Source organism: Alligator sinensis, unplaced genomic scaffold (assembly GCF_000455745.1).
Source record: "Alligator sinensis unplaced genomic scaffold, ASM45574v1 scaffold720_1, whole genome shotgun sequence".
NCBI classification, from domain to species: Eukaryota; Metazoa; Chordata; order Crocodylia; family Alligatoridae; genus Alligator; species Alligator sinensis.
Window position 1 is genome coordinate 2,289,360 of NW_005842026.1, and position 23,133 is coordinate 2,312,492.

Genomic DNA, 23,133 nt, shown 5'->3' on the forward strand with positions numbered 1-23,133 from the left:
TGTATAGAAAAGCATTGCTTGAGCTCCATGTGCACAGTAAGCTCTGAGCTCACTGCCATGCTAGTATGGGTTCTGGCTGAAGCCACTGCTTTAGTGCAGCTCTGGAGCCCAAGGTCTTCAGGGTGGAAAAGGGGGGGATGAGCTTGCCTCAGTGTTTACCCTGCAGCTGTGGAGCTGCACAAAAGTCATGTCTTCAGCCACAGCCTGCACTGGCATGCCAGTAAGTGATGGGTTGTTCGCACTGGCTTCACAGGTCATAAGTTGAACACCATTGTTCTAAGTGGTTCAGTTTGGGCAACATAACTATGACTTAGTAAAAGAGGCTCCTATTCCAAAGATTCTTTGACTACATTTAAGACAATTGGAGTTCTCATTGAGCTCCAGCAGCATTTAACATAAATTTCTGCTAGTTTCTCATGTGGAGTTGTGGTGAAGATGTAGCTGATGATATAGCTGTGATGGCCTGGGAAATGTGAGAGGCAGAGATTTTTGTGGGTGATATCTTTTATGGGACCAACTGTGGTTAGGTTGGGATAGACTTAGAGGAGCTTTTGAATGCAGTGCCTTCTTCAGGTCAGGTGCTAGGAAACTTGTTAGTTTCCCAACTCTTTCACTCTAGTTAATTTCTCACAGGCTACCTTAACAAGATCTCTGAAAAAGCTAATCATTGTTTATCTGTTAGTCAAGGGACCTTCCTCTGTGTGGAATCACACTGCATGGAGACTTCTTTGAGCTGCTTTTGAAGTGCATTTTAATATTGCTTTTCTTCAGGACAGTATTCTTAGTTGTCATTACTTGGTGTTCCCATCACCCACTAGTGCTCCTCCTTCAATATTATGCAGAAAGTTGAGCCTGCCTGCCTTATCCCTTTTGTATTGCCCGCAATCATTTTTTGTTTTGATTGTTGATTCCAGATTCCCAGCTTTTTCTTTGGGGGTTACAGTCAGTGGTTTCTATACACTTCCAGGTCTTTTCTTCAATATTTTAATACTCTACCAATCCCTGCAGAGGTGTTTTCTCAGGCCCACTCGCACTTTGGATTCTAGCCCAGGGATCTTGAATAACGGAACAAAAACTTATTTTCTTCGTTTTTCACTTTTGTCCCTATCTTGCTTTTTATTTTGGCAAGGCATTTTGTCACTCATCTTTCTGGACCCATGGAGTCTTCAGATTCTCTTCTCTGCAGGTGGATCTGAATAAAAACATCCTTTCCTGGTCTGGTGTTGGCTAGACCCAGGATGCAAACAATGAAACCAGGGTGCCAGGTTCCTAGTTAGCTCCTCTTGGAGCAACCTGTAGGCTGTACTTCTGGAATTTCTTGCTCTTACACTCAATATACCCTGCCCCTGGTGGGGTGTAGCAGATGGAGATAATTGAGCAGGATTAGTCAATCCCAGGCCTCCTGTAAAATCCCTTGGCTAGGAAGGTCAAGGATCTTTAAGGTTTTCTGGCTGATTACCCACCATGTGTGGAATACATAAAACACCAAACTTGACAGCTAGAGTGGTTTTAGAGTTTCATGTAGGTCACTTGCTTGTTTTCTTCCCCAGGCTTCATTCTGCACTACGAGAGAGAGAGAACTTCAGACCTTAGACATGTCGAGATTTTTATTGTATTATTTTAATGGAATAAGATGACCCTTTTAGGTCATGTTTCTGCCTCTTCATTGCAGTTCCTGGGCTTTCAAAGCGTCAGATTGTCTCGTCCCAAAGGATGGATAGATATCAAATGGATAATTTACTGTGTAAACAACTTCCCACAAATGTAAAGACTGTCTCCACTAGAGCACACGTTAAATCTTATGTCTGTTTTGAGAGCATTCCCTGATCATAGCTCTTAGTACAATAATGTAGAATATGCTGGTAACTTTTATTAAATACTGCCCCTGATCTAACTGCAAGGTCAGGTGCGAGCTTTGGGAGCACAGCATTATCACTTTTTAGTTGGACAGTCAGTTCTCCTCAGATGCCTAAATGAGGGCACTCTTTGTCAGTAACTTAGAGTGGGATGCAGGGGTACCTATTCTAGGTGTAAGGAAGATTACTTACTGCAGCTGTCGTTCTCTGAGTGGCTACTATCAGTATGGATCCCAGTATCTGCCCAGAAGTGCTTTTATGGAACAGTTCCTCAGCAATCTGGATACACATGGAATTGACAGACAGTTGTTGCTACCCTGTTTTAGAGAGGTAAAGGACATGCAATATACTGATGTTGCTTACTGGACACTGTTCTAAAAACTTCCAAGCTCTTGCATGTTGGGTACAAGTGCATCTAGAATGAAATTCAGGTTAATTACTTCTCTCCTGACAGCATGAAGTACCATGGTTACTTTAAAATAAATAACTACCATTTCCCTTAATCAGAGTACAGTGCATACAGTGCATCACTTTTATTTTGAATTTTGAGGCAACATATTGTTTTTTATGAGCTTGGCTTCATGTGGCGATGTCTGTTTTTGTGTGCCATCTTCTTAGCTATAAGATTGGACTGTACTTAATAATTCTTATTAACATAGACAGCATATGCTTAAGGCAAAAGTGAAAAATAAAGGTTGGAATTTCAAGTTTGTAATTTCAAGTCTTGCTTTTCTTAATTAATAGAGCAGTCACCTTCTCGCTTAGTTTATAGTCTTGATTTTAAAGCAAACTCCACTTCAAAATGATAAACACTCAGGCTATTAACAAACATGTGCGCCCCCCTGCCCGCCCCCCCCCCCGGAAGACGAAGCACGTTAGTTTGTATTAGTCTGACCTGGCTCTCCAGCATCTGTATAGAAGTTTCAGCGGGGGGGTTTGGTGGTTTTATCTAGCTGATTCATAAGTGCATAAGTGACTAAAGTTGAGAAACTAATTTAGACAGGAGGCATGGGTACTGTTGCAACAGTGGAAGTGGGAGCTAAAGTCCCCTTCCAGGACTTTAGCTATACTACCCCATGCTCTTAAGGTGCCATCATCTCTGACTAGTTAACCGGGAGAGAGCATAGCATCCTCTGCTGAATGTGACTGCTACAACAGTTCTGCTATATCTTGAAAATTGCTTAGTGTTTTTTTTTTGTTTTTGTTTTTAAATCAAGGGAGCCCACTTCCAAGGGTCTTCAAATTCACTTGCTGACTCACAGGAAGCTGCAAGCTAATCTAACTTTGTGGAAGAGATACTAAAAAAAAAAAATACTAGGTTCAAAACTTTAGCTTGTGGCAAGTTAAATTTGATATTCAAAAAGAGTGAAATGGGTAGATGCTGCAAGAGGAAGGTTCTCCTGAAATGAGACAGTTTGCAGGCAGTTTATTGTAACAGAGGTTGGGGTGGCTGAAGGTCGCACGCTATGTGGCCTTTCAGCCTGAGCTTACTGCTGTTCATTGCAAGTTACTGACCCAGACCATGTTGGGCGAATGGCCATTCTTCCAGTAGAAAATAAAAGTGTACAAATGTTCATGCTTTTCCTTCAAACCAGAAATGGCTGAACAGGGAGAAAAATAGATTCCTACCTGGTAGGAGTCAGTTCTGGGAGAGCTTCTTGGTCTGAAGGAAGTGCAGGGTACAGCCGGTGCCACTTCTGTAGACCAGGTGGGGAGCGGAGGAGCAGCTGCCAGCTCTTCACACACCAAGGTGCCTGGTATGAGAAGCAGACAGGAGATTTTGCCCTGCCACTTGCTCTGCACAAGCAGCCAAGGGGAAGCTGGTGGGGCTAGAGATTAGGCTTGGGGAGGCTCTCCACAAGGTAGGTGGACAAAGCACCTGCCCACTCCTCACGTGGGAGTCCCAGATCATAGAAAATTAGGGCAGAAGGGACCTCAAAGTCATCTAATCCAACCCTTGGCTCAAAGCAGGACCATCGCCAACTACATCATCTTGCCAACGCTTTGTCTACTTGGGTGTTAAAAACCTCTAAGGATGGAGATGTGTGGAGAAGGTGAGGCTTTTGCTGCAGGGCTCATTCTGCTTGGTTCTCGGTGTCCAGGAGCCAAGTGGTGGGAGTATTGCTATTCCTCCCCGGCCTGGTTTTCACTCTGGAGTTCCCAGTGTGAGAAGCAGGCAGGGAGCTTTTCTTGTTGCTCTAGACCCTCCGGGAATAGGAAGACTGGAGTAGCCCTTGCTTTCCCCAGACCAGAATCACCCTGGTCTTGTGAAGATGCAAAGAACAGGGGAGAGGGAGTTGGTTGCAGTCTCAATATCTGTATGGCTTTCTCTCCTGGAATCATTTTTAGTGGTGGAAACTTTCCGCTGCTAGAAACAAACATTTTTACACAGCCTTATTTTTGGCTGTTTGCAGAGAATGTATATTGTTGTCCTTCCTTCACCAGCTGCATTCCACAAGGGTTTCTTTTGAACATTTCCTCTGAAATAATATTCCTATTTTGAAAAAGTTCTGAACATGGGTTTTAGAATTAATTTTTACTCTAAAAGTTTTGGCAATTAAATGAGGAATGATGAAAAGTCTCTGATACATAGGAGAGGCAATGTCATGTGTTCATGAACTCTTTGAATAATGGGACTGCAGTACAGCCAAAGGAGAGCAAGTCACTAGTTCTGTGTTCAAAGGGTTCCTGATATATAAGCCCACAAAATATGAGCATCTCCTTCGTTCAAATTATTGTAACCCTTGGTGCAACCTAGAGAATATGTGCTTTTGGAACAGTGAGAGGCAGTTTTGGGGTGGTGATGCATCGGGGAGTAGCTGAGAGTATGTGGATTTGCAGAGCAACAATTGTGATGCAGGGAATATTGGAGCAGAGCATGGGAATGGAAGATTTGAAGTTCAGTGGGAGAATTTGTTGGATTTGGGAGGTGCATTATCTGAAGCCGCATCACGTCAGACAAATTTCCACCAACTCCCTGCTAGTTACTGCCCCATGCCCGTCTCTCTTCTCCAGCTTCTCAACCTATATTATCCTTTCTCTTTCCTGGTTTTCAGACGTCTAAGGTTGTTCTACCTTAACTCTTTTTGTCTTTATTTTTAAAGGTCTGAATGTAGCTAAATTCTTTGTTCTAAAATGGCATGAAGGACCACCAGTCCTACTTAACTCTGAATTAATAAAGGTTTGAGGACTTAATAAAAGTGACCGTGGTTGACATCAGTGCCCCTGTTTCCTGCCGTTTTGTCCTTGTTTCTGTGTCCTTTTGCAGCCTAACAGCAATACAGTTTGCCACAAGCTCATTCTTTTGTCCAAGCACCCTGTGATTTGATGTGGGGTGGAGGATTTAGTTTTCAGATGTTCTCTTACTATTGACCCTGAGGAAGAATGTCTTTCGTTCAAAAACTTGTTTAACATTATCTTAGCTACATAGTTGGTCCAATAAAAGATAACATCCTAAGAAGTCCTTGCCTTTTCACTGGCCATATTTCTTGAGAGGTCTTGGAGAGATCTGGAATGTAAAGAGAGGCCTGGTGTTTGTAAACTTGCCCTTACCACAGTCATCCAAAAACAAGATTTATTCAGAAACAGAGAGAAAATGAAAATAACAAATTTCTGTGGAAGATTATTTTAGAAGTTGTACATAATACATTTTTTAAAGAAACAAAGAAATTACATTTAAAAAGGCTACTTCTAAAGCATATTATTGAAGTTGTACACTCAAGAAGCTAAGATAAGGAATACCAGTATTAGATTTGCTTGTGTCTTTTATTCAATCCCCCCCCTGCATGTGTGTCATGATACTTTAATCATATGATGACACAATTTTTCATAGTAATGGTCATATTGAGAACACAAGGAGATACCATCTGCAGCAGAAGGATCAGATTGTATGGAGCATGGATTGGCTATGTACAGCCTGCAAAACCTGTGGATCTTTCAATTTGGCCTGTGGAGCTGAGGTTTCAGTGGTGGGGGAGCTTCAGTGGTGTTCAGCCATGAGGGTTTTGCCCACAATGCACTATGCTTCAGTTTCATGGCAGAGAATTTGCTGTGGTGTACCAGGTCAATGGGGTGAAGTCATAGCAAGGAGATGCAGTGGTACCAACTGTGTCTTAGTGTTGACCTGCCAAAGGCCAGAGCTGGGCCATTCTAGCCCTCTGCTTGGGAACTGGATGCTAGAACTGATGTTTTTACAGACTTGCAGTAAAAAAGCTAGAAAAGGTAAATTAAACTTTCACAGGTGACCATATTTATTGCAAATCCATCCCTCCTTTTCTGGATGTTCAGCCACAGGCCTGATTTGTCAGTGTTGTACATTTAGCAGCTGTAATTGAAGTCAGCATTGTGTGAAATGAGATTTGAAAAAAGTCCTGGCGTGTAAAATGGGGCGCACAGTCACTGAGATCTAAAATTAGAAAATGTTTCTGCAGATGTTGAGTCTAATATGTTTCTGCATTGTGTATTTGCATCACACCAAATAACACAATCTATTTTTCTCCAGTTAGAAAGAAACTAGAGTCTTTACTAATGTGTTAGGGGACTTGGGCGATACTATTGGGCAATACTTGGACGATACTATTCGGTTTAAGAAAGAAGCAAAAACAAATAACTTAAGTGGCACATGCATCAATTTGCTATATTGTGTATAAAAAAACACAACACGCTAGGCAAAAATAATCCAAAGATGTCATTTCATTAGTCTTGTTGTCATCACAATAAAATGCATATTTATTTTTCAGATTCATAAAACAAAATCTAGCCTTTCTGAGCATCTGAATCTAGTGTTTCACGGGAAGTTATTTCCATACATGAGTAAATTTTCACCTGAGTTAACATTTCTATGAGTTAATTTTTTTTTTAACTACAGTTATAAAATACTGAATGTTGGCTAAGGATAAGGATCTTAACAACCTGTGTTTTTGGTATAATGAACTCTAGGGTGTGTGACCATTTAAGATCCTGTTGCAGCATCCAGAGGGAATTACGTTGAAAAAATTACAGATATACATTTTAATAGACTTCTAGTATCTGTCTCATTTAGTTATCTGCCTTCAGGTTTACTTGATGAGTGAGCAAGACTTGAGGGAGACAGTAGGAACATTAAGTTTCTTAATACTGAACAAGCCAGACACCTATGACACTTTTAGGCTCTTGACAGCCAATATAAAATAAATTTGTGCTATTTCCTTTGCTGACAGCTGACTGAAGCAAATGATTCAAGTCTGTCTTGTGAAAACCACTGTTTGGAGAAAAATGGTCCTTAAGACCAGTATTGTCTTTTTTCTGCATGGTTCCCTTGCCAAGACTGCTACTGTAAGCTAAAAAAAAAAAAAAAGTCCATTCCAATATTTCCCACACTGTACGGTGTGCTGCCCTTGAGACACGTGTAAATCAGTGGTAATCAGCAATTCCCCTCTGCATCAGCCATTCTTGTGCTCCTTCCACTTCAGCTGCCACCCTTGCTTCTCCCTGCTGCCATTTGCCCTGGCCACTGGTGAAGGGAAATGGTGGCAGTCGGTGATGGTGAAAGCAGCAGACATTGCTGAAGTTCAGAAGTGCCCAGCCTTACTGTTGGGGAGGGTGTGAATCCACAAGGTTTGGGGAGTGATAATGTATTCAGAGACAGTGTTTCAGGAAGACACATAGTTAAAGTGATATTCTGTTCCTTTGACATTCAAACAAACAAACAAACAAACCAAAAAAACCCAATTCTGAATAATCAAATTCCTTATGGAAAGCTTATCAGTGATTCCCAAAAGTTGTGATGTAGCAGAGCAATGGAGGTGTTCTGTGAGATCTCTGTGTGTGTGGAGATAAATGCTCCCCTGCTGTCTGGCACCCTGCGCCTGCCCCAGGTACTCTTGCAGTGCTCATGGCTGCTCCTCTAAGACTGCTGCCACCACTTTGTTCCCCGCTCCCTTACCTGCCCCCGGATAGCTCCTGTGTTGGTCCCCATGCCCCCAGCAGTACCCTCTGCTGCAAGTGGGCAGGTGGACTCTCAGACAGAGTTGCAATTTGCAGCCCCTCTCATCCCTTCCACTTCTGTCACATTTCCAGGGCTGGCAGGAGGGGTTGCCAGCATGGGAGACCCTGTATGAGCTTCTCAGCAGTGGGTGCTGCTCTGCTCCCCCCTCCCCCCCCCCACGAGGTACAGACAAGGGGTCAGGAAGGGGCAGACAGTGGAAAGAGCAGGGCCCACCTGCCTGCCTGCAAGTGGCACTAGCTAGACCAGTGATTCTTAATTTTTTTTAGCCTCAAGGCCACCCTCTATATCTTTTCTGAATTTAGACCTATCTCAGTGATTTTCATCTGGGGTGCCATGGAATTCAGAGTAGTTACAGATTTTTTTTCTAACTATGCCTCTCAGTACTGGTACAATTTTCTCTGGCAAGGGAATGGAATATGTTGTTTTGGGTGGGGGGGGGAAATTATACCTGCCCCCAGACACAAGCCAACATCCATCCACCCATCTCTTTTGTGATGTAAAAGTGAAGTGTGTTGCTAGTTTTAATCCAGAAAAAATGGGTGCCCCAGGTATCAGAAGTTTGGGAAATATTGGGTTATATTTTAGAGTGATGCAGACATGGTCTAAATTTAGTTAATCTGTAAACAAAGCTTACTGTAGCCAGTGTCTACCAAATAATTAAGTACTAAAATAATCTTAAGAGGAGGTGGAAGGTAACCATCTCTTAGGAGATGCTCTGCTGTCCAGTGGCAGGTTGTAACTGTCCCAACTCTTTTTCCTTTATTTTCTCTTGAGGTACTAATAGATGTTTACATGTTATACAGATTATGTACAAGAATTACATAATCCAGTATTACATTATCCAGCTATAATGTATAAAGCTAATTTGGAATTACAAAGCAGAACAAATATTTATTGGACATTCACTTTAATTGGATTTTTATAAAGGAAATTTTGTTTTCATTAACATTTTGTTTGACCTTTGTAGTCATAATGTTATGCAAGACAAAGTATGTAAGATAGTAGTTAAACAAGTCATACGTATGATAAGGTAAAAAAAACCCCTTAAAGCCTAGTCCAGTCTCCTGACTAGGTAATAGATTATCCAACTTCACAACCACTATATAGGTTGATCCAACAGCATAATTTTAAGACCATATTGGAGTAGGAAGATCCCACCAATAAGGAAGAAAAAGAATAGCAAAAGTCACTATTAACCAGAATTTAAAATTGAAGAAGCTTGTAACAGTATAGATTAGTAGTATTTTGAAGCATGTATCTCACAAAATATAAAAATTGTTGTATATAGTATACACTTCTAATTTAGAGTTCCTTTTATGATCATTGGGAATGGCCTTAGAAAATTCAAGACTATTAATATTAAACTTATTTGATAGAATTCTTTCCTGTTTAAAGCCAGGTTAAAAATTTAATATTTTAATTTTAATCTGTTTTTAACGCCAAAACCTGTTTAAAACTAAACTAGAAATGTTAACAACATAAATTAAAGTCTAAATTTCCCATAATATAGTAATCATAAAAAAATAAGCAGTGCATGTTTTCTGCTTTTTAAGGAGAGTGAAACCAGTGGGTTGGAGGACATCTCTAAACACAGAAGCAGTTTGTTGAATGCATAAACTTGCTTTTGGCAACCGTAGCCTCTTCTGCTGGTGTAGAGAGAATATTTTCTTTATTTTATTTTATTTAGTTTAGAACACTATGTCAAGTTGAAAAATTTGGAGGCAATTGAAAAAGCAGGAAAATGAAACTTCTGGTTACAATCTGTGACAAAATTCACCATGAGAGGGTGAAACCTATTAGGTCAAAAACTAAAGGGTGCAATTTCCATAAACAAGCACTTCAGTTTACTAACTAGAGATTTTACTCTTACTGGTTGATATATCACTAAATTTTAAATGCAAAACCTGTTGGATGCACTTTTTTGTGGCTAACATATTTCATGTATTTTTATTTTACTAATAACAATCTTATAATGCTGGTTTTGTGCAGGTTAATTGAATTCCAGGTTCCATCCAAAGTAGCTTGACAAAAATAATTATTATGATTATTACTAATTATAAATAAGAGAAGTCACTGTCTTTTCTAACAAAATGAAATGTAAACATTTAAAAATCTGAAAAAATGGAAGTTCAGCTGATTAAATAGTGCATCAGAAGGAAATGCTACAAGTAATGTAAGGACCGTCTTTAATTGCCCGTCATTACCTGGAGTACTGTGTCCAGTTTTGGGCCCCCACTACAGAAAGGATGTAGACAAATTGGAGAGAGTCCAGTGGCAGGCAACAAAAATAGGGAGCTGGGGGACATGACTTCTGAGGAGTGACTGAGCAAACTGGGCTTATTTAATCTGGAGAAGAGAAGACAGAGGATTTAATAGCAGTCTTCAGTTACCTGAAGGGTGGTCCCAAATGAAGCTCGACTGTTCTCAGCAATGGCTGATGACAGAATAAGGAGCAATGCTCTTGAGTTGCAGCAAGTAAAGTTTGCGTTAGATATTAGGGGAAACTTTCTCACTAGGAGGGTGGTAGTAAAGCACTGGAACAGGCTGCCCAGGAAGGTTGTGGAATCTCCATCCATGAGGTTTTTAAGACCCAGCTAGACAAAGCTTTGGCTGGGATGATATAGTTGGGGATGGTCCTGCTTTGAACAGGAGGTTGGACTAGATGTCCTCCTGAGGTCCTTTCTAACCCTAATTTTCTATGAGCTACATATGGTTACTGAATAATGAGACAACCTTTTTCTAAGAAAGTAATTATAAAAAATAAATGCATAATAAAATAAAACAGTAATTTAAATATCAAGGCTTCTTGCTTACAGATTCATATCAAGATTAAAATTGCTAATTTAAATCATTTTGGTTTAAATCAAGGGTGTCAGGTCTGGCCTGTAGAGCCCTGTTGTGCCTGGTGGCGCTTACCGAAGGGCTGGGAATTCAGCAGTGTGGTCTGCCATCAAAACCTGAGGCTTTGAGCTCTGACAGCTTAATACCCTGAGTAACCTTCTGGAAAGGTGAATTATAAACAACCAAATTTCTGATTAAATTAGAATTTTCTTCCAGATACAGTACAGAAGCCTCAAAATCCTTCTATCAGCTGCCTTGTGCACAAGCATGTTTGTATTTCTAATTTACCATGTTGTGTTTAAGAACTGGAGTGGATACTTGCTTGCAGGAAAAGTAGTCCTCAAGTACCTTTTTAAATGCAAATACTTTGTTTTATTTCATAAGTGTTACTAACCTATTTGCAAATAAATGCCTTAGAAACTTTGGCAATCCTATTCCCCCCCCCCAACCCTTTCTTTAATTAATTCATATGACTTACCTGCAGTACCTTGCATTCCTCTCAGTGTTAATCCATATGCAGCTCTCTCTTTTCCTTCTGTTGGTAGTTCTGCAGCAACAATCTGAAGTTTGTTATACTATTAAACGAGTATTTATATTTTGACCAAAGCTTAATTTTTCAAACACACAAATATGATGCATATTTTTATACATAAGATCAGTAGTAAAGCTATTACTTCCCTTTTTAGCTGCCTGCTAATAAAGATGCCTTCCGGAAGACATGGAATCCTAAATACACACTGCGCAGTCATTTTGATGGGGTGCGGGCATTAGCTTTTCATCCTGTAGAGCCTGTGCTGGTTACAGCCTCTGAGGACCATACTCTAAAACTTTGGAACTTGCAGAAAACAGTTCCTGCCAAAAAGCAAGTATATAAGGTTTTTTGGTTTTGGGGTTTTTTTAATAAAAAGCTTTTCTATGTTTTTGAAAACTTGTTAGCTGTCTCTGTAAAATCTTTTTTGTTAAATTTATTTTAACAGATTGTGTTTACGTACACTCACCTTTCCCAATTTTTCTTTCAGGAGTGCCTCTTTAGATGTAGAACCTATCTACACATTTAGGGCCCACATGTAAGTGTTTGCCGGAGTTAGTACTTTACAAACAGCTTTTGCCAGTTTTCCAGGGATCTAGGCTTAAAGGCCACTAATTTTAAAACTATAATACATAATACCAGGCAAGTGCGTGATGCTTTGTAAAGCAAATAAACATTGAGTGTTTGTGCTGAAGTGAGCATAGAACAGAGGGAGATGGTAACAGTGGTTGATGTTCAGGGGAGAAGGGGAAGAAATGGAAGGTGCTAAATCCTGCAGTGATTTTAATGAGTGATACCCATATCTTTAAGACTGCAGTTTTGAATATACTGTTTTTCTTGCATATGACATGCCCCAAAATTATAATACACAACTTGGCTTGGAAAGGTAGAATTAAGGGAAAAAAAAGCTTTTTTCTGGAGTTATGCATAGAGCAAGGACAGAGCCTAATCTTCAGCTGCATCACCTTTCCTTTCCCTCTTAACTAAAGCTGACACCTTTGTTGCTGCTGAAGACTGGTGTGCATGAGTGGATCTATGAGTTTGAAAAGAGGCAAAGAGTCTCCAGGGCTGTGAAATAGAAGAAGAGACACCACAGGAGTAGTTAGAAGGCAGAAAAATTGTCCTAAAAAGGTTAGCTTCATCAGTGGAAAATCAAAACCATTAAAAAGAAGTGATTGTTTACCCCACATGGAGTGAAGAACAATGAGCAATTAAGTCAATTGACTTCCTCAGCTGCCTTAAAATGCTATGACATCTCTTATTTATGATTAATAATAATGCTACAGCTGCTGCACAGTAGAGCAGGAATCAAAGCAGGGTGTTTCTATCATGGACAGAAAATCGTCTTCCTTGCTTAATCTGTGCACCCCAGTTTTGGGAGGCTGATTTTGGGGGAAAGTTGAGTGCGAGAAAACAGTAATGTGTAATTCTACTTTAACTGGCTTTGAGAAGAGTGATTAAAGGAAAAGATGGAAGTGTAGTTAGTGGATTTAGAAAAGGTGTCTTCAGATATAACAGGCTGCAGGAAAAAGAGGTACAGAAGTGGGTGTGAGAAAAAAACTTGAATAAAAAGAATTGAGTAGGTGAAGAAGGAAAAATAGACCAAGCCTAAAAGTAGGAAGGATCTAAATTGTGTAGGCCTTTGAAAGTGAGAATGTTCTAAGAGGGCTAATGAGGGAGTCTTAAATGGCATAAATTGGGGCAGATGGGTTTTCATTGCAAACTGTATTTGGAGAGGGGACTGGGTAGGAGATGCCGGGAAGCCTGGGAGACATAGTTGCAATAATAAATGGAATGATAATAAATGCAATGAATTGTGATCAAGGCCTGAGCAAGATTCAAACAACCCCTAACAACTCCAGATACAATGTCAAACAAGGCCTTTTTTTATACCCTCTAAGTCTTGAGCTTGCCTGTTTATTTTTTGGTTTGTTTAGGGTGGGGGAGCTAATACAAAGTAGCAAAACCGTGTCAGTGCAACTTGCCATTTGAGCTTATGTTAAGAAAGCCATGCAGTGGTAAGGACCATCAAAACATTTTACTACTGCATTACTTCCTGAAAATGAGCCAATTAAACCTGACTGCTGTCTGCTGAAGAACTTAATAAAGAAATGGAAAACAAAAGTGAACATGTTTGAGGGCAAATTCATTGTGAGGGGGAAGTGCCTTTCTCTTAAATATGGCACTTGTGATTAAGTCCCAAATCTAGTAGCTGCAAACCCCAGAAGGCCCCTGGGAGCAGAAATGGAATGAATGGACAATTTGCTGGTGCCTGGCAAAGGAAAATGGTATACCCTTTCCCTCACTAGAACACTTTAGATGGTAAAACATTTCTTAATCCCATATCTGCCCCACAGAGAGGCAACTCTCCAGCTTCAGAACAAATCTTGAGAAGTATAAGGACATAATTGCCTGAGCCCTACTCTGCAGTGTCTAAAGCAAGGGGTCAGCAATGTTTTTGGGCAGAGTGCCCAAAACACCCACAGCCTCAACATGTAAGATGTTGGTGTGCCAGGGTAAGGGAGTCATGAGGGCCCTGATCCTTGTTGTGGCAATGGAGCCCTGGCTCCTTCCCCAGCATGTGCCTTGAGGCATGTATGTCAAGCAGAATGCCTTTTCATGCTCTGGCACCATGGGGCTGCCTACCCCTGGTGTAAAGGAACCCAGCAAATTGAAATCCTGTGGGAAGTCAGTAATATACCAGTACAGAAATATAGTGCTTGCACTGCTTTTCTCTCTTCTTTTTGGAAAAGAAAAAAATCACTTTTCTTGTTCTCAAGTCAGACTTGAAAAAAAGATGTGTATTGATTATATTATTTAGGAAAGTAACTGTAATCTTTGCAGACTTTATCCCCATTATCTTCCATTTAAAAAACCCACAAAACTTGCACTATTATAAGTAGTACTGCTTACTAGGGCTGTGCAAAGCTTCGGATCATTATTCTGATTCGGAGATGATTCAGATGCCAAATCTATGAATCCAGATCGAATCTCTGGAAGCTTTAGGCTTTCTGAATAGATTTGGAGCTTCCAAATCACTTCGGAAAAGATTTGGAGCCGATTTGGCCATAGAGTATAACGGGGAATCAATGAAATATCTATAACTTCGTTGTCTTTTGGCTGATTTGGATGAAACTTTCAGGGATGGTAGCCCCTGCTGAGAGCATGACCCGTGTTTCAAGGTGGTAGGTGCAGGGGTTTCTGGGAAACTGCACCTCAAAGTCCTGAAAGCAAAACGCATGTCGTGTGTGTGTTAAGCCACAGTGGGGTGAAAACTCTAGGGATGGTACAGGGATGTTTGTGCAACTGACTGTCTGTCTTGGGGCAGTTGATTCTCTGTATTGATTCTTTCCTCTCCTTAGTCTTTTTGGTTTTGTAGGTGTTAATCCTTGCTCGTTAACTCATTACATTAGCTAGCTACTGTGTATTGAGCTGGTCCCTGCGTGAATCATGATTGATTGGTAACTGGTAACACAGTAGCTTAGCAGCCAGGCCTACAGTAGTCCCCCGTCTGCCCCCCACCCCCAAGACAAGACACAGTTGCACAAGTACCCATGTCACGAGTTTTGCCTGTCAGCAGCTAGAGGTTCAGGACCCCAGAACCCCTGCACCTATCTCTTTGAAAGCTAACAGGGTTCATGGCCTCAGCAGGGGCTACCATCCCTGCAGCTTTCATCCTGCTGCGCCTTAACACAGTCATCTATGTCATGAGTTTTGCCTGTCAGCAGCTTGAGGTGCAGTGTCCCCCAAACCCCTGCACCTATCTCTTTGAAACTTGGCTGGCTTTGTGGCCTCAGCAGGGGCTACAGTCCCTGCAGTTTTGACCCCGCTGTGGCATAACGCATACGTGTGATATGAGTTTTGCTTTCAAGAATTTGGGGTGCGGTTTCTCCCAACCCCCTGCACCGATCTCCTTGAAACTTGGCAGGCTTCTTGCTCTCAGCAGAGGCTACCACCTCTGCAAACCTCCCTGTTTCATCCAAATCAAACAAAAAACAGCAAAGTTATAGATATTTCATTGATTCCCCAATATACCCTATGGCCGGATCTCCGAAGCAGCTCTGAAACTTCGGAGCCGATTCGGCCGAATTGAAGTGGGAAACCGATCCGGAGCACCAAATTGGATCCCTGGCATCTGAATCGGCCAGATCTGAAGCCGAATTGAATAGTTGCCTATTCGCACAGACCTACTGCTTACAATGACAGATAAGAAAAGCGAAGCCACCTTTAATTTTCCTTTTTATTTCTTCCTGCTGCAGTCTTATGCACCTCTACCAGAATTTTATTCCTGTCTTAAGTCTACAGTAAGATCAATCAGTATTTTGAGTCTTCAGTAGCTTCAGCCACTCATATTTATGTGCTGTGAAGTAGCCAGTTGTTTTAATGACTTGGATCCCAGAATAGAAAGTTTCCCAATTCAGTTTGCAGATGATGCAAAACCAAGAGGTGTGGCAAATGTTTTGGAGGATAGGAGTAGAATTCAAAAGGAATTTGATAAATTGGAGAATTGATCCATAGACAACAGAACAAAATAGGATGCTGCACCTAGGGAAGAAAAATCAAATGCACAGTGACAGAATGAGAGAGAAATGGCTAGGCAGTAGTGTTACTGAGAGAGGCTTGGGAACTTTTGATGGGACAGAAAGTAAATGTGGGCCAGCAGTGCAGTTGCAAAAACACCCAAACAACCCCCCCCCCCCCCCCCCCCCACACACACACATTTTGAGCTGTTTTTAATAGTAATTTATGTAAGAGACAGTAGGTGATGATATCATACTACTCAGCTCTGGCTAGGCTTCTGCTGGATCATTGTGTTCAGTTCCAGGCTCCGAATCTTAAGATGTAGAGAAGCTTTAGAGAACCCAAAGTACACACAACAGAGATAATAAACAAGGACAAACTGAGAGAACCTACCTAGTGTCTAATTTGGAGAAAAAGATTATTGCATTTGCTTGAATTCAAGGCAAGATCTTTCTCTCTCTTCCCCCTGCCCCCTCCCTTCCATGAACACAGAGGGGAAAAAGCCTCCCCTTAGATCAGGGGGAGGCACACATTCCAGAGCATGGCACACAAAGGCATTTTGCTTGGCATGCATGCCTTGGACAGTGGGGAGCCTTGAGGAGCCCAATCCTTGTGGCAGTTCAGCCCCGGCCGCTTCCCCACTCTCCACCTTGAGGCACATGTGCATCTGCCACTAGCAACAAGCCAGGCTGGTGCTCTGCAAACCCTGTAGAGCTGTAAGCAGCCTGGGCTCTATGGTGAGCAGTAGGGGACTGCCCAGAGCCTGGACCGACTGTGGCAGGCAGTCAGGAGGCTGCAGGCAGCTGCACTGGGGTCCACAGAGCCCTAGCCCAGCTCATTGGTGGTCGCAGGTAGGGAAGATGGCAGCGAAGGGACTGGGATTGCACTGCTGCAACAAGGGGTGGGTCCCTTGCAGCTGACCTGCCTTTTGCCCTGGCATGCCAGCATGTTATAATTCAAGGTTATGGGTGTTTTGGGCACTCTGTCCAAAAATGTTGCCAACCCCTATCTTAGATGCTAGTACCTGCCCAAGGCAGGCAGTGGCTCAGTTACAGTTGTAGACCCAGGCTTGGAGCTAAAGCCAGAGCTGAACTACCACCTGCCTTGGACTGGGAGGGCTTATTTGGTGGGGGAGATGGCATGTGGCTGGACAGACCATGGGGAGATCAAAGGGCAGATAAAAAGGGGACCTGCAGTCTGCCTTCCCATCCTCCCTTTTCAGCTCTGGTTCCTTCGGCTGCAACCCCACCTGGCTGGGAGCTGCTGCCACTTTTTCCTGGCCAGGCTGCACTGGGTCTGTGCTACTACTGATGGCCCTGGAGGAATGAAGATAAACTGGCAGGGACAACGAGTGATGGGTAGGGGCAGGGAGTGGGAGGCAGGCACAGGCATGGAGAGTAAGGAGACATATGGCCCAGGGGCAGGCACAGGCCTGGAGGGGGGGCAAGTGGTAGAGTCTGACTTCTTGCTCCCCACTGCAGCTATGGGGGGGACAAATTGAAGACAACCTTCTGGTAATTAGAGTCTATATATGGAAGATTATATCATTTATAATTTTCTATGTATACAATCTAATTATTGGGGGGGTCATCCTCAATTCAAAATCATCTTGGAATCAGGTAAATATAGTAAGTGGAGACAGGGTAGCGGTTTTCAAATATTTGAAAGACTCCCAAAAAGAAGAGAGATAACTGACTGCTCTCCTTTGCCACAGAGGGCCAGACACAAACCAGTATGTTAAAACTGCAGCAGTTTTTGATCAAATTTCTAAAAATTTCTATCCAGCAGAACAGTGAGACGGTGGAAAAAGCTTCCAGGGAAGTTTTAGAATCCCCTTCACTGGATGTTTTCAGGAAGGGGCTGGATAAACATTTGTTGGGATGTTTTGGGAATAGTACATCCTGCATTTGTACAAGGGGTTGGACTAGTACCTTGCAGTCCTACATTTATGACGTGGGCTGGAAACTTGGTTTGCCTAATTAATGGTAGAGTTAGAGGTAATTACTTTTGCTGCTGAAAGTACAGTTTCACTGTTCTTTAATTGCATAAGTTTCAGTACCTTTAGCCAGACTATAAATATTTTAATATAAGTTTTTGGTCATACCTTGAGTCTAAAAAGACTTGACAAAATTTTTGCAGTGGAGTTTAAGATTTTATGCAAGGAAGGGATAGTTGCAAACAAAACATTTGAGTGGAATTGCATTAGGAAGTAAAATTGCTTACCAGAATATTACTTGGAGAGAAATAAATGCACTTTTTTGTAATTATTGCTTTATTTTCCATGCTTAATGGTTGAATTTACATTTCTATTCTGTATGTTAGCCAATAACAATATAAATTTTTTCTCTTTTTCAATAGTGGACCTGTATTGTCTTTGGCAATTAGTTCTAACGGAGAACAGTGTTTTAGTGGTGGCATTGATGCAACCATCCAGTGGTGGAATATGCCTAGTCCTAACGTAGATCCATATGATACATATGGTAAGTACCTTTTGAAAATAAATAATTTTTAGCATTCAGGAGTAGATGAAACTTTCAGGTTGATCAGAGCAATATTTAAGTACAACTCAAGGAGAATTTTTTAATATGTTTAAAAGAACTTAAAATTGCTTCAGGACAGGTAGCTCTTTTCAAGCACAGGGCTCTCACAAATAGGATTCCTGGATGAGCTTGTAAATGAGATTGAATAATTTTTTTTAAGCAAAGATACTCACCAGAGACGGTAGTAATAGATTTCCTGCTTCTTCTTTAGCCCGGATGTTCATTAAAGGTTTACTTCTCTCTACCCCCAGTTTGTTCTTCTGTTCCCTTTATCACTGCCTCCTCACTTCAGGAAAAGTGGAAGAGGTACCAGAACACTGATATGACCCTGGTACAGAAGAAATTTCTTCTATAGGTGTAGATCTGTGTCTAGCATAGAGAGATTAATTAATTTTTATAGTATCAAAAATGGTGGGGAATGAGGAAGAGAAAGAAAGGATGTTACCCAAGAAACTCCTCAGAACAGATCAGCACTTCCTTATAAGAATGTCTGAGGGAGCCTTTCAGGGTTTTATGTCAATACAGGGAAAGTGTACAGCATTAAGTGTACAGACTAGGCAACCATGAAGTGACGAAAGCTTATTTAGGTTTGCTTATATTTGGGAGAGAAAGGGACAGGACAAACCTTCCTTAAAATGCATATGGGATAGGAATGAAGTGCCCTCCAATTAATTTGGAACAAGAAGACATCCTGAACCAAAAGATTTTTGAAGAACACTGCTATTGTGCAGGTATGATGCTCCCCAAATACAGCTGTTGCACACGTGAAAAGGGAGACCATGGAAGAAGTACCTTCTTAAGCTGCAACCTCTTTTCTCCCTATTTCTAAAAAAGGGCTGGCTCAGCTTCTATGCTTTCTTACATCTGGGCACTCCATTGAAGCTGCAGGGAGGAGGAGAGAGTTTTGTGGCCGTCTTCTCTTGGCTTCTTAGTTTCAAGTTGTGTAATTTAAAATTAGTTTAATTCCAACTTATTCCTTTCTCATTGCAATAGCTGATATGTCTTCATCCTGGAAATTGGATTTATATTATAGTATTAATTAAAGATCAGTGCCTATGAAGGACCAATGTCAGTTTCTGTCTAGTTTTGTCATATGGCTAGCTCTGGATTTTTAAAACTCTGAATCAGTTTCAGGTGAATCATATCACCAGAGTGATTATAAAAAAGATTAACAATATTAATGCTTTCAATAAAGACTGAATGCACTTACATTGACTTGTTTGTTTGAAGTATCCTCTGTAACAGATTGCCTTTTTCTGTAGAACATAACAAGACTGAAGATAGATTCCCAACCTAATGAATCTAGATCAACTAAATAAACACATGTTTATTGCAGGCATCTGCTCTGGATCCTATTTTATTTTTCCAATACAGTTTAGTTCAGGATTCTCTCATTTCCAGGTTCATTTTTTGTTCCTGCAGTAGATTTTCTCTTCATGATTTTTACTGGCTTGATATTATGTACAGTATTCTATTACCATACTTAATATTGAAAAATCTGGAATCTGTTTTTTATGATTATCTTTAGAATTGCTTGTTCTTAAGTAGAAGGGAGAAATTTTAATTTATTGATTGTTTATCCTTTTTCATTAAAACGTAACATCTAAAAATGTTCCTCTCATTTTTTTTTTTCTCTTCTCCAGAGCCAAATGTTCTAGCTGGCACATTATTTGGTCACACAGATGCAGTCTGGGGTCTTGCTTACAGTGGTATAAAGAATCATTTACTGTCTTGCTCAGCAGATGGCACTATTAGATTATGGAATCCACCAGAAAAATTGCCATGTATTTGCACTTACAATGGAGAAAAGGGTAAGTGTGTGATGTTTGCATTAAAACAAGTTTAGATTTTGGCTTGAAAAATCTGATAGGAAAGGGATTATTTTCTTTCTTAGTTTTTCTAAACCCAGTACCACTTGACAGTACTTTTTAGAACAAACTCATGGTTGTTTTGTAGTCTCAAGTCTCCTGGAGATCCTAGGAAGTGAGGCGGGAACTCTTCTGCAAGCAGCCTGGTAGTTGTAGCTCTGCTTTAGATGCCAGCACTAAGTGGATTTAGGATTACTTGATTTTTAGTTATCTTTATTTTTTTTAAGTCTTTATTAGCACTATTCAAGGTAGCGTTATGTTTACTTGCTGCGTTTTTATAAACCTTCATATTCCCTTCAGTTACTGTGTGAAAAAGATAAATGGAACTTTTTAAGACTGTATGATACTTTAAAGGCATTGTTTCTTAGTCTGATGTTTTCTTTCTCCACTTACTTTTTTTAGAGCATGGAATACCTACATCAGTTGACTTTATAGGTTGTGATCCTGCTCACATGGTGGCATCTTTTAGCACCAGCAACACAGTCATTTATGATTTAGAAACATCCCAATCAATGGTAACAGTTTCATCACAGGTAGACTCTGGTAAGTTAATACAAAGTAGTTTTGTCCCAGTTCCCAGGTGGTATGCTCCTACAAAAATACCATCTTATGGCCTTGTCGTTCCTCTTCTGAATTTAAAAAATTACACATTAAATTATAACCTATTTTTTTCTCTAATTCTTTGGTTGTTACACATGGATCAAAAATTGTAGAATCAGAGAAGCCAATGAGGAAAATTCATGTTATGGAAAAAAAAAAAAAAAAAGGCAGAGGCTTGGGTGAAACCAGAAAGGTCTAAAACAGGGCTGTCTGACTTCTAAGTGACACATGCCTTCAGGCCACCCCAGTGGGAGCTGTCTTTCCCTGCCCCCCCCCCCCCCCCCTCCCCCCCAAGCTGCTACTCCTTGTGCCTTCCCCACTGTACCATATACCCAGGTGCCCCCTCACTGCACCACATGATTCCATTTCCCCCATCCCATCAACTGTTCCCTGCACTGGGTTTCCCCTGCTGCTGTTCCTTGCCCTTCTTCCACTACTTCCTGCTGCACTCTGTGCCCAAGCATCCCAACTCGCCCTTAGCTTCCTCGCTGCAAGGTCCCCTGCTGCACTGCACCACTTGGGCACCCTGGGCTGCAGGGTGCCCTGGCACTGAAGGCTGTGCTGTTTGTATTGCCTCATCTCCTGGGCAGGAAGGGGACACTGGACAAAGCAGGAGCCTGGAGCCTCCAGCCACCGGTGCAGCTGGAGCAGCATGGGGAGCAGCACCCAGATGGGAGCCCAGGGGCAACAATTTTAACTCCTTTCAGGCCACTATCTGGAGAGTCCCGATCTAAAATATTAAGGATTAGAATGGTTCCAGAGATGCCGAAGTGACTGTATGTTAATTAAAAAGGGAAAAAAGTAGAGTTAGTCTTTCAAGAAGCAGTTGCCTGAATACAAAGGGATAGAGTGTGTTAGCTGTATAGGCAGATATTGCAAACATGTTAACATAGAAAGTAAAGACTATAGAACAAAATACATAATTTTGTATTCTGAATGGACTTCACAGAATCAGTGGGCATGTCTACGTGAGATGCTTACTGTACGGTGTCCTAATAACACTGCACACTGGATTATTAAAGAGGCAGTGTAACATTAGAATCACATTCTGTGCAGCATTTTAGCCTAGTCATCAGTGAGTAAAGGTGAAATTTCAGAGAATATACTTTGATAGACTTTATCGCTAAGTAGATTCAGTAGACATAATGCTTGCATCAGGGGTGTCAAACTCACCTGGTCCTGTTGATCAGATCTTCCCACCTCATATACTGGCTCAAATGTCCACTCTGGCTGATTGAGAACTATGCTACCTATTGTGCCCACTCTGGTACCCATGCTGCACACAGTGTCCACCCCAGACCAGCTGACATGGTGCTGTATGTGGCTTGATCCTGGACTGGCCAGAGCAGGGATCTTATGGTACAGTCCCAGACCAACTGGAGCAGGTACCACAGGCACTACATCTGACATATACAGGGAGCTCTTCCAAATTGCCAGCACCATGGAGACTGCGTGATATGGCTCCACAGATCTGATCTTTGATACCCCTGACTTCTATAATACATAGGAAGAGAGAATCTTGCAAATAAACTTAAATTATTTGAATTTCCTTTTCTTCCAAATAAGTGATGGCTTTCTGCTGTTTGACTTATTAAAATTGTATTTATTAATTATATATGTTTCCCTTTCCAACAAAAGCTGAGTGACGTATAGTAAGGGAACACAATAACTTATAAAACAGGATAGCGAACAGGAGAACTAAATAACTTAAAAAATGAGTAGCGTATAAACATAGAGCAGAACCCCCCTGAACAATATCCCAGCCTAGCTTTGTCTGTTAAATGCTTTCACAAATAGGAAGGTTTTACACTACTTCTGAAAAGGTCTCCAAACTTGGGTTCTGGCAGGTCTTGCAGGGGAGAGTCTGTTTAAACAAACGAACAAAAAAAATGCTATCTTAGGTTTCAGAATTTGTCTCCTTCTCAGTTACTACTGTCCCAAAGGGAAGATTTAATCTGTTCACCCTTTCTGTAATATTTCATATTTATATTTCACTTGCATAATTTTAGCCTCACAGTAAACTGATTAAGGTGCATCAGTATTAATCACTGCCATATAAAGCCAGATCGTATCATGCATTTTGTCTTTTGTTATATATTTTATTTAAAATGAGTCATTATTAATAATGGTCTTCATCATTCCCTAAATTCCATCCAGTATGATTTTCAGCTAGCATCTTTATATAGAGCTAGAGAGAAAGCTAAAAATTAGGGGTGCACCGATAGATTTTGGGGGTCAATACTGATAGCTGATATTTAAAGATGCATATCGGCTGATACCAATCCAATATCTGATACAGCTGCTTCCAGCTGGTAAGTCTGGTGTGGTGAAAGGGGAGGGAAGGGATGTGGGGGGAGGCAGATCAGTGCCTCCATGGTGAGGGATGGAGGGG

General features: G+C 41.2%; 1 protein-coding gene across 1 annotated transcript in view; it reads left to right on the forward strand.

The window, feature by feature from the left end:
• The window catches only part of STRN3 (striatin 3), an 89,491-nt gene that overhangs the window by 58,989 nt on the left and 7,369 nt on the right, over positions 1–23,133 (forward strand). Inside the window, exons 11-15 of the mRNA XM_025202479.1 lie at positions 11,370–11,545; positions 11,703–11,750; positions 18,092–18,213; positions 19,917–20,084; positions 20,544–20,684. Coding sequence (XP_025058264.1) covers positions 11,370–11,545; positions 11,703–11,750; positions 18,092–18,213; positions 19,917–20,084; positions 20,544–20,684 — 655 coding nt within the window. The remainder of the gene's footprint in view (positions 1–11,369; positions 11,546–11,702; positions 11,751–18,091; positions 18,214–19,916; positions 20,085–20,543; positions 20,685–23,133) is intronic.